This window comes from Mustelus asterias, chromosome 13, assembly GCF_964213995.1.
Source record: "Mustelus asterias chromosome 13, sMusAst1.hap1.1, whole genome shotgun sequence".
NCBI lineage: Eukaryota > Metazoa > Chordata > Chondrichthyes > Carcharhiniformes > Triakidae > Mustelus > Mustelus asterias.
In genome coordinates this window covers 15,520,072-15,540,690 of record NC_135813.1, presented here as the reverse complement: position 1 = coordinate 15,540,690, position 20,619 = coordinate 15,520,072, and the positions used below count along the sequence as shown (strand labels likewise).

General features: G+C 39.4%; 1 protein-coding gene across 2 annotated transcripts in view; it reads right to left on the bottom strand.

Annotated features, from left to right (window-relative positions):
• LOC144502464 (disabled homolog 2-interacting protein-like) overlaps positions 1-11,213 on the bottom strand; it is a 398,032-nt gene extending 386,819 nt beyond the window's left edge. For both annotated transcript variants that reach the window (XM_078226399.1, XM_078226400.1), the window contains exon 1: positions 10,651-11,213. In XM_078226399.1, coding sequence (XP_078082525.1) covers positions 10,651-10,771 — 121 coding nt within the window. In that variant the 5' untranslated portion in view covers positions 10,772-11,213. The remainder of the gene's footprint in view (positions 1-10,650) is intronic.
• Between the last annotated feature and the right edge of the window lie 9,406 nt (positions 11,214-20,619).

The following is a 20,619-nucleotide window of genomic DNA, read 5'->3' as shown; positions in this document are numbered from 1 at the left end:
AAGAGTAGTACATCATTACAGTAACATTTAAAACATTTAATTTCAAGCAGTAGTAATTTGGGTAATCAGGAATTTTTTCATCCAACATTCTCACATTTCTTTCTGAAAACGTTCTGAAAATAAGTACAAGAACTCTGTAATGATCCTAGCTTTCTCCAATTCATCCCAATGTAAGACACCTCTTAATTAGAAAATAAATTTTCCAGTATAACACATATTTTACTTTTGATGTTACTTGATAAATTGAAAGATTTGCAAAATGGGATTTGATAAGCTCCCTCCAATTTTGTAGTGTATCACCCACTCTTAAAACTTGGCTTGGAAATATGTAGGGCCATAATTTCATCGGAGTTGCAATCAACATCAGATTGCCATACTGCCCAGTTACTTATGTGAAATTCCTTCCATGTCTGTCTCACCCGACCTTCCAAATCAGGCTGGGCAAGATCCAGGCAATGCAGTAGCCCTCGAGTCCCAGTGTCGCAGTCTGGCAGAGTCAGATTGAAGGAAGACATGCCCCATTTTTTATGGAATGAGCTGCCACAACCCAGGCAAGTTTAAATGTCCTTTGAAATTGACCTGCTGGGTAGAAGATAAGTATCTAAGGTGTTAGAATTTGCAGGGGTGGGGGGGCGGGGTTAAGAATGGGCAATAAATGCTGACCTTGCATGAAAAAAAGTGGAGAATCAAGCTCATTATTTCTGGGAATGCCACATGGTTGTTTGTAGACACCTTGGATCATTCTCAGGCTACTTCACATGGTGTGGGAACCACGTTAGCTTGAGGGGCAAGTTCCTCCTGGAACAGTGTTGGAAAAGTACTGCTGGCTGGTTGGATTGAGCCATTCTCATCTTCCTTCAGCTGCCAGGTTTCCCAAGTCCCAAACCTGGTCCATTTATAGCACAGCTAAAATTTGAGGCACACAGTCTCATTAATGTATTTGCATGATATATCTGTCTCTCAAGAGCAGAAAAGTCACTCCAACTGCTGTTGCCTCACCCAATCCCCCAACATAACTAAATATGACATAAATTGAAGTCAGTTTTCTTATTATTGAATTTTTAATACTGCCTGCATTTTTGGGATGGGGTGGTTAAACCTTTCCTCACGTACTCAAAAGCTTAACTAGGTGTACAAAACCAAAGTGCATTTTTCATTGCATGCTCCTTTGCCTGCTGAGAGCACTGCTTCAGTGAATTTACCCGTCTACAGCAAGTCTTCATTTTAAGTTGTCCATTTAAAGTTATTCTGTTTTTACAAGACACAGTAAATGGGGCTGGTATTCACATTTAGCGCCAAGAGGTTTGTTTTGCTATCATTTCATGTAGGGTTGTGCGATTCAATCAGCATCACTTTGGAACAGCCTCTCCTGCTCTCTGACATGCCCTCTCACTGACTTCCCTGCTTGCTGACCTTCCTGTTCGCCAACCCTCTTGCTTGACACTTACCGTGCAACCCTCGACTCAAAGCTGTCTCGCTCCAAAGCTGTTCTTCCTGCCTCTTCCCGCTCATCTCCCAAGCACTCTCTCACAGTGGGAGGGCAGGTTGTAGGGCGAGCAGAAGATTTGGTGAGTGAGAGAGTCAGCAAGCCAGAGAGGCAGCATATTTCTTCTAGATTTTTTAAATGTATTTAATTTTAAAAAGTTACTTCATTTACAAATATAGGAATTTAGCAATATAAAGTATTTCAACATATAGGGTATAATGTTTTAATTTTTTTTCTGACAAGAACGGTGCCACACAGAACCCAACAACAGCTTTGACTTTTGCTGTAATGGAAAAATATTTGGTTAAAGCCATTTTACCTAAATTTACACTTTTAGGATGCAATAAAATATTAAACAAGGAATTACTGTATTTAAATTTCTAACATGTCTGGGGGAAAAAACAAAATGATTAAAGTTCAATCTATTAACAAGCTGTGTAATTATTAAACAAAAGTAAGCTCAGTATGATCTACTGACTTTGGCTTTGTTCTTTTCAAAATAAAGATCAGATGCTGTGGGCTATTCAAAAGTTAAACACAAGGTGTACTTTGTTCCTGCGGTAAAATTACTGCACTCCTATAAAATGCAAATGACTGTTCAAATGTAAACAGTCAAAGTTCTTATCACACAATGGGCAAATCATTAAAGCAAAATAGCACAAACAGTGGAGACAAATGTGGTTTTGCTGCACAGCTTATTGTGATAGTCATAGGAAGTTGTATCTTTGAAACATTAATTTTGTTAAGCATTATTGCTTGTATTTCTAGACATGATCTCAAGTTTCAGCTGCTCCTGAAATTCAAATAGCATCTTTGAAACAGAACATTGAAAAATATTTTAATCTTTGGATTTTATTTTCAGAGTCGCTTAGATTCCATCTAAACATTATAAAAGCTTTTAAAAATATTTAAAAATTGAATGTTATTCGTCTCAATAAAAAATATCTGCATAAGATTTTGTCAGGTGTTTTGATGATGCACTATATGAAAACACAATATTAACTGAATTGTAGCCGGATGCATGGCTAGAGAAGCAAAGAACAGAGATAAACTGTGGAAGTTTGTAGAATGTGTAGACTACTTATAGCTGCAAGTCAGTGCAGAAATGAGAAATAAACTATTTCCAAAAATGTAAAAATATTGATAGAAAAAGAGATAAAAATAGATAAATCTTTCGAGGCGAGGGTGAAACTCGGAAAGGCCATGAAAAAGACATATGGGATTCTCATTTTAGTACAGAGAAAGAATTAACTTGCATCTATATAACTTCTTTCACTTCTTCAGAACATCCCAAAGTGCTTTATAGTTAATGAGTTACTTTTGAAGTATAGTCGCCATTGTTTTGTAGGCAAATGCTACAGCCAATTCAAACACAGAGAAGTTCCCAAATAACAATGATGTAATGGCCAATTAAATTGTTTTTGAGGATGTTGGTTTAAGGATAAACGTTGGACTGTTCTTCTTCAAATAGTGCTGGGGGATATTTTACATCCCATCTGTAAGGGAAAGAGGGCCTTGGTTTAATGTCTCATCCAAAGGGCGGCACCTCTGACAGTGCAGCATTACATTGAAATATAAATAAAGAAGCATGGAAGTCATGCTGAATTTGTACAAGGCATTGGTTGGGTCACAACCGCATGCAATTCTAGGCATTCCATAATAGAAAAAATATTAGAGCCATGAAAAAGATGCAGTAAAGATTCAATAGAATATAACAAACAGTAGAAAAATTGGTATTTCTTTCATCAGAACATTGAATAGAGTTTTCAAAATTATAAAAGCATTTTGAAGGATTAAATTGTGAAAGATTCTTGTTATTGCTTGAGAAAATGGCATCAGGGATAGAGATATAGATAGAAGATAGAATCCCTACAGCGCACAAGGAGGCCATTTGGCCCATCAAGTCTGCACCGACCACAATCCTATCCAGGCCCCATCCCTCAACCTCAAGTATTTATCCTGCTAGTATTTACCCTGACACCAAGGAGTAATTTAGCATAGCCAATCAACCTAACCCACACATCTTTTGAGTGTGGGAGGAAACCCATGCAGACACGGGGAGAACATGCAAAGTCCGCACAGACAGTGACCCAAGCCAGGAATCGAACTCAGGTCCCTGGCGCTGTGGCAGCAGTGCTAACCACTGTGTCACTGTGCCACCCTATTATCAATAAAATAATAAACAAGAAATTTAGAACAAGTTTTTCATATGAAGCTTTATTAGAACATTAACTGTGCTCCTGTTAGAGACTACTGAGGAACATTATTTTAAAGTTGGTTAAATATTTCAAGAGAAAGAAAATAAAATTGAAGAAAAAGGCAGGGAAGCGACGTTTGAGTAGACAGTTCCATTTGGAGAGCCAGTACTGACTGGTTCAGGTACATCTTGCTGATTGCCCTGCTGTTGTGCTGCATTCTTCAACAATTAGATGACCCATCAACAAAATCTACCACCAGGGTATCCAATAACTGACTTTGCATGGGACCACTTGCAGCATCGTTTTTCAGGTTAACTGCTGAAATGTTGTGGAATGTACAATATAGGCCTGAAACCTTAAACATGACTCATCTAATCACAACTCCACAATGAATTTGGCAGAACTGTGAGACCTGTAAGTGGATTTTATCAAAAAAAAACCCAGAAAATACTAGAAATATTTAACAGATTAGATACTATTGGTGGACCAAATGCAGTTTTTCATCCATCTGTACATAAAGAACTATAAAGGCAAGTTACTGCAAGCACTGGATACAGAAGTAATATTTGGCTTTAATGCTCTAGTTATATGCTATCAGTACTGAAAGAACATCATTTGTTTTTCTTGGCTTTACCATTTCTTGATGTAATTACATGTGAAGCATCAGCAGGAAATTAAAGTTCATCCTCCAGACCTTCATCGCACAACAGGATGCCATTACTCAGTCATCTATTTTTGATTAATGTTATAATTGCTACATTGAATAAGCTTTAATATAGAGCTATACGAAGAGTGGAATGAAAGCTGTTCTATAGCGTCACCATATATTTGTTTTACATATGTACAAAATGCATAAATCAATAGCAATATTTAGAACTGCAATACTGCACCTAATAAAATTCCCTCCATTAGTAAAGTTTTTCTTAGTAAGTCACATACAGATGGGAAGCTGTTACTGTAGGGTTTGAATTAAAGCGATAATTTACTGAAAATTTCATGCATTGTTCAATATTGCAGGGCCTTTGCAACAATCTCAGAGTAAGCTCCAAAGGGACCACAGGTTAAGTCAGAAAATATCAACCTTCCTTAAAATCTCAGTGGCTGAAACAACCTTGTGCAATTTCCAAATTAACATTTGCCTCCACCAATATTCTGTTCTACTGAAAGCTATGTGGCTCTGCACAGCTCAAAACTAACTTGAACTTTAACTCTTAGGTTAAATTCAATTATGGATCTGCAACATGAACAAAGGTGTTCTTTATCCTTCTGGAGGAGGGGACCGAGTGTAGGGTGACAAAGTTTGCAGATGACACAAAGATGAGTGGGAAAGCAAAGTGCGTGACGGTCACAGAGAGTCTGCAGAGAGATTTGGATAGGCTAAGTGAGTGGGCAAGGATCTGGTAGATGGAGTATAACGTTGGTAAGTGTGAGGTTGTCCACTTTGGAAGGAATAATAGTAAAATGGACTATTATTTAAACGGTGAAAAATTACAACATGCTACTGTGCAGAGGGACCTGGGGGTCCTTGTGCATGAATCACAAAAACTCAGTTTGCAGCTGCAGCAGGTAATCAAGAAGGCAAATGGAATGTTGGCCTTTATCGTGAGAGGGATGGAGTATAAAAGCAGGGAGGTCATGCTGCAACTGTACAGGGTACTGGTGAGGCCGCACCTAGAGTACTGTGTACAATTTTGGTCCCCTTATTTGAGAAAGGATATATTAGCTTTGGAGGGGGTACAGAGAAGGTTCACCAGGTTGATTCCAGAGATGAGGGGGTTAGCTTATGAGGAGAGATTGAGTGGACTGGGCCTGTACTCACTGGAGTTTAGAAGGTTGAGGGGAGATCTTATAGAGACATATAAGATAATGAAGGGGCTATACAGTGTAGAAGCAGCGAGGTTATTTCCACTTACAATGGAAACAAGAACTAGGGGGCATAGCCTCAAAATACAGGGGAGTCAATTTAGAACTGAGTTGAGGAGGAACTTCTCCCAGAGGGTAGTGAATCTTTGGAATTCTCTGCCCAATGAAGCAGTAGAGGCTACCTCGTTAAATGTGTTTAAGTCACAGATAGATAGATTTTTAACCATTAAGGGAATTAAGGGTTATGGGGAGCGGGCAGCTAAGTGGAACTGAATCCACTATCAGATCAGCCATGATCTTATTGAATGGAGGAGCAGGCTTGAGGGGCTAGATGGCCTACTCCTGCTCCTATTTCTTATGTTCTTGCCAGAATAATCACATATACAGTGCTAATAGCAATATACTTATATGATTGCATTTCAAAGTTCAATGACATTGATTACTTTGCTCACCTGCTGAATCTGAGGGCAGGGAAGAGTAATGGAAAGTCTAATGTGTAGGTTCTCATAATTGTCACTAATTAATGTATTACGGTCAAACAGATAGGTCAATTATGGTTAGATCTGATAAATACCATCATGTCCGAATACTTTTTCAAAACAATAAATAAGAATTAAACCAAAATAATTTACAATGAGTCAGTTTTATCAAGCCTATTATTCCGCAGCAGAGACAAAGAAGACACACAAGATACAACCATACTCAAGCATTTCTCCCTTGTACCAATTCTCAAGGTCTGAGGTCAGAATCTGGTTCAATGTTGCATAGAAAAGCTGAGCGGTTAAGATAACTAAACCCGCAGGAGGCAAAGTGCGTTGAACTAGACATGCTGCATTATGGAGAGGAAAAATACACAGAATGCACCCATAGCTTCACCAGTCACAGTATGCATTCATATAGACGAGAATCAATAACAATAGACTGCATACAAGAAATAATGGTCGGCAGCTGAAAATGGGTTATGAAAATTCCTTAGTAGGGGACACCTAAGAGTTACTTACCATGCAGTAACAATAAATAGAAAAGACATCAGGTTCTGGATATTCTTGTATTGAAATGTCTCACCACAAATACTGCCAGAACTTGTCATACATTTCCAATTTTTAAAAAATAAACGATATAAAAAGTATGCTAAGTACATATTCACTAGCTAATTGGCTGGTCTCTAGCGAATGGGTATGTGCTATTTCACTGCATTAATTTCATTGCATACTATAAGCACCAGAAATGGATAGATTCATTTATACAATGTACAGTCACTATAAATACTTAATGTGAATGAATCTGTCTGAAAGTGTGTTACACTTACATACATTATGTGCCGGCATGCACATTGTTATGTCAAAATCCTACTAGACTTGTAGACTTACTAAATGCTGGGATGGACGTGTCACATGAAAAAATAATGAGTCTTATAAAAGACCCTTGCTCCAATAGCAGCTGATATGGGTTATTATCAGTCAAAACCCTTGTACTCTTTAAAAATGCAGAAAAATGGAAAATCAAGTTAGAGGTTTAAATTTAAATAAGACCATCAAAGGGAACACATCAAAAATTAATTTAGAAGATGAATGTTCAAGTCTGAAACTGAAAAACAGACTTTCCTCAGACAGCTAATCTATTCTGTAATTTACTGATACTGCCTGGTGGTAAATGTTCCATGGATTCAACAATGGCTAATGATTTGAAGCAAGTTGGACTACACTGTACTGCTAGGCTAGCTTGACAGCTAGTATTCACTAAGCCATTTACCATGTTTTTTTCTCCGATTCGAATCGAGAGATTTATTGCAGTTCTTGATTTTCCATTTGTATTTTCCTCAGGAAAAGGTCTGACTTTCAGATGGTAATAAAATTATTAACACCACCAGACTGATTATTTAATCCAATGCACTTCATAGAAATCAAGCTGACAATCTAATACATTTTATCTCACTAACTACAGATTAAGGCTGAGAATGTGACTTGATTAAACTTACTCGCACATAAACTAATGGGGCAGAAACCCCTAGTTGCAAATTTAGCAACTTGCTACCCATATTCCTGAGGCACTTCACTATTTCACATCACAAAACACCACCCCTTTCAGAAACACTTCAGCATCTTTGACACATTTATGTTTAAACATGCCTTTCTATCAGTCCACAGAACATCACAAAAATATTAGAGAAAAAAACATAACAGGAATTATAGTAGTGAAATGGTGGGATCCAAACAGGCCTTGATATTGGACCTCGGACTTCATTGGATTAAAGATGATGTTGTTGTGTGAGCAGAACATGCAGCAAAAACTGCAAGTTCCTGTCTATATGTAAGTGACTGGAGGTTGATGGGGGCAATTGGATCATCAGGGAGGAAGAGATTGGGCCTGGGGGCATACAATTGGTGATTCAGGGGTTATGAGTGGTGTGGTTGGTTGGGTGGGAGCTCAACAGGAAGAGAGATCACTGGCTGGTGGCTTGGAGAGAGGAAGCCTTGGAAGTTGGGATTCTTGAGTCCAGTATCAACATTGTTCTGGATACTGAATTTGGTAAGTAACTTACCTTTATTTTTAAAATGCAGGCAATGTTTGTAATTGGTTTCCCTGCAACTGGGTGCCAAATGGCAAACCAATGTTGAAGCAAGGACCTGGTCAGGTATTAAGGCCCTTACTGACATGCGCAAACTGTCTAACATCTCCTTCAGCTCTAGGTAAAGGACATCTTTTGTTTGTCCTAATCCAATATGGCAGGTGGCATCTGTAAGCACACTGACTGCCTGTCATTTTGGGTCCACGGGAGGCTGGTGAGAATCTGAAAATTGACTGCTGTGGGGCTCAATTTAACACTAACGTCTAGCAGGTATTGCTCCATCTGAGTAGCAAGCATACTGTGTACATCAAGCACCAATTTTGCATTCTAATTTCTTTGTAATTTGTTGGCTTATTTGGAGACATGATGTCATTTCTGAATATTTCTATAGAAACCCTACAGTACAGAAAGGGGCCACTCGGCCCATCGAGTCCGCACCGACCACAATCCCACCCATGCCCTACTCCCATATCCCTACATATTTACCCCTCTAACCTACAGATCTCAGGACACTAAGGGCAATTTTTAGCATGGCCAATCAAACTAACCCGCACATCTTTGGACTGTGGGAGGAAACCGGAGCACCCGGAGGAAACCCACGCAGGCACGAGGAGAATGTGCAAACTCCACACAGACAGTGACCCAAGCCGGGAATCGAACCCAGGTCCCTGGAGCTGTGAAGCAGCAGTGCTAACCACTGTGCTATTTTAAAAATCTCTGCATGGTGTAATTTTCATTGCATAGCTGCTGTATTCTTTAGCAAGTTAGGATGTGGAGGGCTGGAAGTGCATCAATATTTGCATTCTGTTGCTTAACCAGAAAATTTTGAAATCCACTGTTTTAAAGATGCAGTACCAAATCAAATCAGGGAAATGCTGGCCTGCACATATAGCAATTTTATCAAAAATAGTTCGGCAAAATTTGTCTTCAAAATAAAAAAAGAACTTTAAAGTTTTCAAAGGAGTTAGGAAAACTTTCCCCATCAATAAACATAAGATAATTTCTAAGGATCCAGTGTTAGTTGACACTATCATTTGTAATGTGAATTTTGTTTGGATGTTTTAAGAATGCTCATCTTTCAGTTCCTCGAGTGTGCATTACAAATCAGTTCAGAGTATTGCACTTCATTTTATTTCACAAATGGGTCTGTGAACAATATTATGATTTAACCATAGCAGCAGCTCCTTCATGCAAGAAGTCTTAGTGACCTGACTTTTAGCGTGCTGCCACAAGCTTTCACTAAATCAACACACACATAAACAAAGTGACAGGTGTTACGTCTTTAACAGCAACCCATGCTTTGGTCGAGTCACTGTCAGTCCATTTATACACATAGTAAATCCTCACAAGCCTGTCAAATGCATCTTTGATCAAACAATATATGCGGGTTTCACCGTCAAAGTGATTAATAATACCAAGGGCTGCTTTGCCAGAGAACTCTGTCATAGATATACTACAGCTCAAGTTTAAGGTAAAACTTGGAATAAACCAAAACCATAGACTTGGAGAAACAATTACCTAACAAACATCCGTTGTACAACATCCTATCTTTTCTGATTTTAGTCACAATTGTATAGCGCTTAAAGGTTTTATATTTGAATAAGAAGATGCTATAACGAATGACACAGTGGTTAGCGGCTGCCTCACTGCTCCAATAACCCGGGTTCGATTCTAAACTTGGGTGACTGTGCAGAGTTTCCATGTTCTCTCTGTGTCTGCATGGGTTTCCTTGGGGTTCTTCCCACAGTCCAAAGATGTGCTGGTTAGGTGGATCGGCCATGCTAAATTGCCCCTTAAGTGTCCAATGATGTATAGGTTAGGTGGATTAGCCATGGTAAGTGAGTGGGTTTATGGAGATAGGGTGGGCCTCGGTAGGATGCTCTTTTGAAGAGTGGTGCAGTCCCAATGGGTAGACTGGTCTCCTTCTGCACTTTAGGAATTCTATGGCACTTATCTTATTGTTCCATTAAGGAAGAGTTAATTTTATCTTTGGACTATTTTCAATTTTGTATTATAACACAGCAGAAAGTAACAGGTGAGAAAGCAGTTACTGAGCAAAATTTAAAATTGTTATTAAAAGGTCTGATGTTTACAGTAATATCATGCCATAAATCCTCTGAACAGATAGCAATCTGGATGCTCAACAAAAAGTCGTCATCCAGATCTGAGGCTTGTGTTATTTCTCTTCTTCACTTTGTTAAATATAGATCTCATTGATTTGAATTCACCTCAATTCCTCATTTTGTGACAACCATATGTGTGACCATTAAAGAAATTTCAACTTACACTTTGGTAAAATTGCAGCAAAGTATAGCCATAACATGAAGTGGGAGTTAGATTGATGAGACTTTTTTCACATAACACAATTAAAACAGGCAATTATGCAATACGGGAAGGAAATCACTGGAGACGTACAAGATTCTTGCTGAAAATTCACGTTCACAACAGCAAAATAGGTTCTAAACATGGAGCCAAAGCATGAGACAAATCAGGATTTTGTACCACTATAGTCTGGTTAACACTATCTATATTACCCCTGCTGCCTGGCCTGTTGCGACTCCTGGAACGACTGCGTTGTCTCTGAAGACGTGACCTGCCCAACAGTCTGTAGTAATAGGATGGACGTCCTGAGATTTTTCTGTTGTTAACTGACATTTTGCCAGTAGCTTCTTCAAACTGAACAAACCAAGCTCCTCAGTGCTGAAAGTCCTTCACAAGGGTGAATGCACACAGCAAAATTCCATAACAAAACTTTTTTTTAAAGTGCAAGCTTGTCCAAGCTTGTTGTTAGAGATACTTCTGCACAAGGAGAAGATAAGCCTGTTGCATTTGGAAACTGAATGCTGTCGCATTCTATGGACCAGAGAGCAGGAATTGAGCTTTACAAAATCCTGAACTGGAGTTTTTCCATTCACATTGTGACTGCTTATACTCTTGCAAAAAGATAAAATACATCAGACGTTCATATCCTATTGCTAAGTTACACTGTAAATAAACTACTACACTAAAAAATTCAATTTTACCACAGTTTACCAAGTAATAAGTTAAAACATTAACATGACATTCTACAAGTAGTTGCTCTGTTGGAATCTATCCCAGGTTTTCAAAAAATACATGGGGCCCATACGAAGTTAAAGGCAGTACGGAAATGAGCCAATCAAGTTAACATTAGATGGGTTCGGGTCAAGTAGGCAAGTTCACAGCTGGACAACAGATGAATCCAATTTCATACTAGAATTAAAAGTGAACTTTAGAATATGCTCTAGCCCTCATCACTGAAATTCAGACAGAGTAACGATGTTTTATAAGCAAATCAGGAAGTTCAGTATGCAGTACTGGTTTACACCATTTACTATGCCTGTGGGGAATACTAAAGGTGAGTAAGGTAAACTCCATAGGCTTATTAAAAAAAAAGTATTTAACTTTAGCTCCCTATTTAAATTTACATGCTTAAGTTTATTGTGTTATTTTAATCTCAGTGGGTTACACAAACTCTCATCACTGGATAAAGAAAATAAGTTTTCTTATGTCAAAGAAATGGAAATGAATGTATGTTGACAAGGAAAGGGGGAAAAAATTAGTATTTATGAAAATACAGATGAATTAATTTAGGTACATATTCATTTTCATATTTACAACATACTCAGTGCTATTAATAATTGTAGCTGTTTATGTTTTTATCCAAAAAAAATAAAACTGCAAACTGTTAAGACATGAACAATTACATTTCACGACAGCAAATTAAGCATTTCAATGTCCACAAGTGACTGGGAAGCTCTATTCTTTAACTGGAAACTTGATTCAACACAGGAAGGTATATTTGGTTCAATAGCTCACCAGTTGCCCATGGAAACGGGATTTTCAGGAAATGTCAGTTCTCAAAGACAGGAATCTACACTTCTCACAAAATTTCAGTTTGGGAATGTTTCAAGAGGTTTAAATTTTGCCTCAGGTCAGTAAAACAGTGCAATTTTGAAAAGATTAACCGCTGCAGAATTGACATCTTATAAACAGCAAGGAATTCAAAAAAGGTAAAGGCCAAAAATTTATATTTCCTAAGAGTCCTTTCACCCTCCCCTGTGTGCTGCACAAATCTGATAGACACTTAGGCTGCTGCCTCCAGGCTAAAGAAATTCCTTTGAAGCTCAAAATTGTTTTCCTATGGCTATCAGTTTATTAGTCACCTGCAAACAACATTACTTGAAAATTATTTTTAAATTGAAACAGCCCACAGTGCTGTAATTACAACACAATCAGCAGCATATGGTCATAATTTTATTGGCATTCTCTACACCATTTCAATGCCTTCAATATTTCTGACAAGGTCTAGTTATTTTTTTTAAGGGATTGCATATTTGCTGCATAAATCTATCCACAGTGCACAAAAACTTTGAAGCACTTGCGCAGTGTAACCTTTTCAAAATAGTTCATATGACCAAGGTGAGGAATGTTAGTGTTGTGAAATGGGAACTTTTCCCACTTCAACACTGCACAGTTTACATTAAACATTGTCAAACATCGCAGCCAGACACAATGAAAAAAGCTCCTTCTATTCTAACAATGCTGTTCAGCCCCAACTTCACGAGAACACAATTTATTGCACCAGCGTGACTTTATCCATTTTCCACTGCAGCCATCCTGTGGGGTTCTCTCTGAATGTCACTGCCAATTAATACTGAATTAGGATTAGTTTTGCGTTTTGTACCAAGGAACTGGATTGACATTGTCCAGATTCATGTCACATGGATCCTAGTGACCTGATGTTTTCTGCGCATTTTAAACAGGTCAAAAATTCTGCTCGTCACAATACACTTTTGGCTAAATGCCTAGGCCGGAATCATTTTGCAGAATGTCCAGCAGCTTCTTCAATGAAGGTCTCCATGGCGGCAATGCAGAAAAATAACCCAGTGAGGTCGGATACAGTACTGCTTGCAGAAGGTTCTCTGGACTGCCCATTTTACCTTTCGATAAATGGGCAGCTTTTTTTTTTAAAAGAGGTGACAAACCACACGCAATCAATTAATCATTCTGCAATTGCCTGCAAAGATGCTTTCATCACTTAAAATTTAAAAGGCTTTTTGCCACCCATAACAGCGCTGGATTCCAGGGCACCTTATCAAGGGCAATTAGGCACAGGCACAAATTGCCAGCAATGCTTACATCCCATGAAAGAATGAAAAATCCGATGGCATAAATTGCAGCACATATGCTGGGTGAAACACTTCCATCGAATGCACACCATTACAAAGTACCTGCCTTTGTTTGGGTAAACATCATCATCATGTTAGTGTAATTCCAAGAGAGGGGGCGTAAGGCAGGGTGAAAACAGTATACCTTGAGCGGAAAACCTAGACAGTATATCAATTTTAAAATGATAAGAAATAGGAATGAATGAATACTACATATGCTTAAGCAACTGTTCTTAGAAACAGTTATCTATTATTCACGTCAGGAACATGTTTACTCAAGGTTGCACAGTTGTCCGAGATAACATTCATGTCTCAGACAAGTTCCTTGCTACCCCAGAAAATGCAAACTTAAAAAAAACACAATGAACAATATAAATTGAATTTACCAAAAACTTTACCGACAAATTTTGGGCTACATTTTCTACCTATATTTATAGTCAATGAGCACCAGATGTCTCATGTTATGAAATATAAAGAGATAGTTGCTCACGAGGCATATGCACAGGGAAATTATGAAATGTAATCAAAACATTTGTGGGATATGGAAATTCAATTTTTCATAAGCTGGAAGAACAACATCTGGTGTGGCATTTGTGACTGGATGAATTTTCAACTTATTCTAACCTAATTTCCCTATGCTTCCTCCAAGATTTGCTGTTTTGGTTACTGGAATTACCATGGGTACACCCACCAGAATATTTGACATCATTTTGTATTCAAATACAATGAGTAATCATTTGACACCAAAAGGTCCAATAGTAACCACTTCAGTGTTTCCTAATGAATGGCATTCAAGATCCAAACAAAGTGATATTTCACACATCTAAGATTCTCATAGGAGTACGGGACTTAGGGACAGGAGTACGCCATTGGGTCCTTTTGAGCCTACGCTGCTATTCAATATGATCATGGCTGATCATCCAACTCAACAGCTTGATCCTGCCTTTGCTCCAAATCCTTTGATCACCTTGGCCCCAAGAGCTATATCTAATTCCCTCTTGAAAAGGGGGGCGACCTTACCATCATGCCCCGCAAGCTGATGGGTGGGGCGAGCTGGTAAGATCGCGTGAGAGCCGAGAAATCAGGTTCTTGCCTCTTGCGATCTTACCAGCACCGGATACCATTTCCTGTATGAGGCTGAATAAGGTATGGAAATCTAATTTTTATATAATTTAAATCAAATTAGTGAGCCCAGGATGTCATCGTCCAGACTCATTTACCTCTGTGGCCTCACCGGGAGAAGTTTTCTCCGGTGGGAATCACAGCTGGTCCAGACATGATGGCCTCGCTGGTAGAACCGGAGGTCATTAGGGACCCCTCCCTCCACCCCCGGGACTCGGGGGCAAGGAGGGGGGTGCCCCTTGGGCAGTGCCAGCCTGGTATCCTGAGTGCTAGCCTGGCACCACCTCGCTCCCTCCCCCTACAGGCGAGAAATGGTTTTTGCTTTTTTTTCATGCATTAGATTTGAACTTGCCCAAAAGATGGATCAGAAACTCTCCCATTTTCACCCTCGTCCTGGACTTAGAATTTTTTTCATAAGATCGCCTCCACAATGTTTTGTCCTCAACTGCTTTCCGTGATGGAGAATTCTACAAGCTTACCACTCTTTGGGTGAAGAAATTTCTCCTTATCGCCGTCCTAAAAAGTTTACCCTGTATCCTTAAGATTACCATCCCTGGTTCTGGACTCCCCCACCATCGGAAACAACCTTCCTGCATCTACCCTGCCTAGTCATGTTCAAATTTTATAGGTTTCTTTGAGATGCCCCCTCATTCTTCAGCGAATATAATCCCAACCAACTCAATCCCTTCATACTTCAGTCCTGCCATCTCAGGAATCAGTCTGGTAAACCTTCGCTGTACTCCCTCTATAGCAAGAGCATCCTTCCTCAAATAAGGAAACCAAAACTGCACACAATATTCCAAGTGTGGCCTCACCAGGGTGCTGTATAATTGCAGCAAGACATCCCTGCTCCTGTACTCGAATCCTCTTGCTATGAACGCCAACACACCATTTGCCTTCTTTATGGCCTGCTGCACCTGCATGCTGAGCTTCAGCGACTGGTGTACGAAGACACCCAGGTCTCTTTGCACAGTCCCATCGCTTAATTTATAGCCAGATAATAATTTGCCTTTCTATTTTTGCTACCAAAGTGGATAAACTCACATTTATCCACACCATCTTGAGCATCCGCAATGCATTTGCCCAATCACACTGAAGCATCTCTACATCCCTCTCACAATTCACCCTTCCACCCAGCTTTGTCTCATCTGCAAATTTGCAGATATTATATATAATTCCCTCATCTAAATCAGTAATACATATTGTGAATAGCTAGGATCCCACTAGTCACTGCCACTTGGAAAAGACCCGTTTATTTCCACTCTTTGTTTTCTATCTGCCAACCAGTTTTCTATCCACTTCACTCAATACATCACCCTAAATCCACACCCACTTTAAGTTTACATGCTAATCTCTCATGTGGGACTTTGGTGAAAGCCTTCTGAAAGTCCAAATAAACCATATCCACTGGCTCCCCCTCATTAACTCTGATCAGGTGTAGTCTCAACTCCACCTTTCTATCTGCCACCCATACCTTTTGACTCCCTTGTCTATCAAAAATATATCTAACTCAGCCCAGAAATAATTCAATGAACAAATCACCACTGCTTTCGGGGGAAGAGGCTCACAAGCCCTCAGAGAAAAAAAAAATCTTATCTCCATCTTTCCCCCCACACCAGTCCAAAATGGTCAACCACCCACGTCACCGGGCTCCCGACTCTCCTAATTTGATTTTAAAATCCAAATCAACGTGCAAAATTATTTTTAATACAATTACACGTGGACAGGTTTTGAGTGAGCCCTGTTTCAGGCTCAGGCCTGCAATTCCATCGACAGCAGCAGGACCAGCAGGTTGCCTCCTACCATCAAGAATCAATTTGGGCGGGGGGGGGGGGGGGGGGGGGGGGGGGGGGATTCCATCGACAGCAGCAGGACCAGCAGGTTGCCTCCTAATTTGCAGAAACTTCTACTGTGTGTTTTCATATCATTAGCCAGCTTTCTTTCATACTCTTCTTCCTCTATCTTGATTTTATTTTAGTAATTCCTTCCTGGTCTTTAAAATCTGACCAACCTTCTGATTTACCACTAATCTTCAGCCATCTGTATAATAAAATCACAGAGTCATCGAGGTTTACAGCATGGAATCAGGCCCTTCGGCCCAACCTGTCCATGCTGCCCTTTTTTTTCCCAAAACCCTTAAGCTAGTCCCAATTGCCCACATTTGGCCCATATCCCTCTATACCCATCCTACTCATGTAACTGTCTAAATGCTTTTTAAAATACAAAATTGTACCCGCCTCTGGCAGCTTGTTCCAGATACTCACCATCCTCTGTGAAAAAATTGCCTCTCTGAACCCTTTTGTATCTCTCCCCTCTCACCTTAAACCTATGCCCTCTCGTTTTAGACTCCCCTACCTTTGGGAAAAGATATTATCTAGCTGATCTATGCCTCTCATTATTTTATAGACCTCTATAAGATCACCCCTCAGCCTTCCACGCTCCAGAGAAAAAAGTCCCAGTCTATCCAGCCTCTCCTTTTAACTCAAACCATCAAGTCCTGGTAGCATCCTAGTAAATCTCTTCTGCACTCTTTCTAGTTTAATAATATCCTTTCTATAATAGGGTGACCAGAACTGTACACAGTATTCCAAGTGTGGCCTTACCAATGTCTTGTACAACTTCAACAAGACGTCCCAACTCCTGTATTCAATATTCTGACCAATGAAACCAAGCATGCCGAATGCCTTCTTCACCACTCTGTTCACCTGTGACTCCACTTTCGAGGAGCTATGAACCTATACCCCTAGATCTCTTTGTTCTGTAACTCTCCCTAACACCCTACCATTAACTGAGTAAGTCCTGTCCTGGTTCAATCTACCAAAATGCATCACCTCACATTTATCTAAATTAAACTCTATCTGCCAATCGTCAGCCCACTGGCCCAATTGATCATCAGTTTTGTTACGAATGTTTCTTTCAATTTGATACTATCCTCAACTTCTTTATATAAGCCATGGATGATGCACCCTTCTCAAAGAGTCTTTTTATCATTGGGATAATTCTTTGCTGAGAGCTATTAAATATCTCCTTAAAAAATTGTTGTTGCATCTCTCCTGTCCCACCTTTTAACCATAGAACCATAGAAAATTACAGCTCAGAAACAGGCCTTTTGGCCCTTGTCTGTGCCGAACCATTTTTTGCCTAGTCCCACTGACCTGTACTTGGACCATATCCCTCCACACCCCTCTCATCCATGAACCCGTCCAAGTTTTTCTTAAATGCTAAAAGTGCATTTACCACTTTTATCTGGCAGCTCATTCCACACTCCCACCACTCTCTGCATGAAGCAGCCCCCCCTAATATTCCCTTTAAACTTTTCTCCTTTCACCCTTAACCCATGCCCTCTGGTTTTTTTTCTCCCCTAGCCTCAGTGGAAAAAGCCTGCTTGCATTCACTCTATCTATACCCATCAAAATCTAGTTTCTCCATTCACATTAGTTAGCTCTGCCTTCATACCTTTACAATGACTTTATTTGCAGGTTTAAAACACTAGTCTTTGACTTAAACTTTAACCCTTCAAACTGTATGTGAAATTCTATCATGTAATAATCACCATCACCTCGAGGCTTCTTTACCATGAGGTTACTGATTAATCTTGCACATTAAAAGGTCCACAATAGCCTGTTTCCTGTATGACTCAAGAATATACTGTTGTGAAAAATTGTCCCGAATACACAAACTCATTCCCCAGACTACCTTTGCGAATATGATTCAATGCTAATCATCCACAATTATTGAAATACCTTTCTTACGGGCCCCATTTATTTCTTCCTGTACATTCTGTCCTGCAGTGTAACTAATGTTAAGAGGCATATAAACGACTCCCAAAAGTGACCACTTACCTTTTGTACTTACCTCAACACAAACCGATTCTATATCTTACTCTTTCGTGCTAAGGTCATCTCTCGCTACTGCACAATGTCAAGCTTAATTAACAGAATTACCCCACCACCTTTTCAGAAATGCTAAAGAGCCTTCAATATTCAGACCCCAGTCTTGGTCACTTTGCAACCATGCCTCTGTAGTGGCTATTAGGTGATATATATTCATTTCTATCTGTGCTAACAACTCATCAGTTTTGTCACAAATGCTGTGTGCATTTAGATATTGATAGATTTTCCCAATGAACTGAGCAAGAAAGGACAGCTACATTTCAATCAATGCTTGATAATTTACCACTTATTTCCTACTTAAAGGGTAACATGAAACTTAGAAACATTTGGCACTTATATCTGGCAGTCAAGCAACATAGAAAAATGAAATCCAGTTTCCAGCCCTGAGAAAACTATTAACATAACAACCATAGTAGGCAGGCTGTTCAGCAACCCAATACATTTATTTTCTTGATGCTATCATAAAGTCTCATGTCAAGACACGAGTGTAGTTGCACCTTTTGGTATAACACAAATGAGTCACGAACAAGATTTAAAAATCCTTTCAACTTGTTCAGACCTCTATGCGCCCTTGTGTTTCAAAATGATCCTAATTACACCACTGCCAGTTTTGTAGCAAATAATAATGCAGACTTGACTGCCAGCTTTGTGATAATGAATGGATAATTTATCCCTTTCTGATTGTCTGTGCTAAGACTGGCACAGAGGTCCATGACATATGATTTTTATTTCCATCAATGAGGGAACCAAATTACTCATAAGCAGTAAAGTCATTGATTCAAATGTAACTTTATGTCGCAATAGATCCGGGTCCTGTGATTACACATTACGAGTTGGTCTTCCCGAGTTCCTTCAGGAATCTGGAGAGTGGGAGGACTTCTCTGCCAAATCGGCTCCCATGCGACAAATATTAAGCAACCACCACAAAATCTTTGATTTAGTTAAGCTTTTTGTCTTCAATCAGTAGTTATGCAAAGGTAAAATTATAGGAAGCTCACATCTTTGTCCAGAAGCCAAATTCAAAATCTTTTCTGTTGTCTCTGCAATTCTCAAACTGAACTTAGTTCAGTAAAAGATGTCCACTTATATAGAACCTTGCTAGCCTCAGGATGTTTTAAAGTGCCTCACAGCTAATTAAGTATTATTTGAAATTAAGTCATTATTGTATCGTAGGAAGCACAGCAGTCAATTTGCACATTGCAAGGTCCCGCAAATAGCAATATGATAATGCCAAGCTAATCTGTTTTCAGATGTTGGTTGAGGGATAAATATTAGCCAGGACACCAGGAAGACATTGCTAGCTTTTCTTCAAAAAAGTGCCATAGTATCTTTACGTCCATTCAAGAGGGCAGATAAATCTTCAGTTTAACATTTCAGCGGAAACATGGACTTCCAACTGTGTAACACTGTGGTATCAGCCTATACTTTTGTATCTGGGGTTCTGGACTAGAATTCAACTGTCTGACTCAGTCAGGAGTGCCACTTATTTAAGTTATGGCTGACCTCATAGACGCCATTTGTCCTACAATACTGCCCAAGTCAAATCTAGTGCTCTTTCTTCGATCTGTATAACAGTAAGTTTGCTCACTTGGGAGGTCTCACTAACCATTTCCATATGAGAGACCAGAAGCTGTGCATAATTTTAAGAGCAGTGGGCAGCAATGTCACTATTAATGAAATAAATCAGTGGACTCCAGCAACAACTCGATATAGATTATGCTCGCTTCTTTACCAGTGGAATGTTAACTGTGTTACATCACAACAGAAGGGACACACTTAAGTAGCACACAGCTCTCTTTTTTCCCACATTGTGAAATTGAAAGGCTCAAGACCCAGCGGACAAAGCATTCTATACAAATGTTACCTAAGAGTTTTCAGAATTTTCTGATTTTTGTTAACATTTGTTTCATTTTACCAGTATTTGGCACAGTGGTTAGCACTGCTGCCTCACAGTACCAAGGACCTGATTTCGATTCCCGGCTTAGGTCACTGCCTGTGTGGAATCCGCACGTTCTCCCCGTGTCTGTGTGGGTTTCCCGAGTGCTCCGGTTTCCTCCCACAGTCGAAAGACATGCTGGTTAGGTGTACTGATCATGTTAATTCTCTCTCAGTGTACCTGAACAGGTGTCGGAGCGTGGCGACTAGAGAATTTTCACAGCAACTTCATTGCAGGGTTAATGTAAGCCTACTTGTGACAATAAATAAATAAACTATTCACAATATTACCATGGCTCTTTCCATGTTTCTACAACGATTGAATAAAAGCAGTGATCCAATTCCATTCAGCAAATTTAAAGTA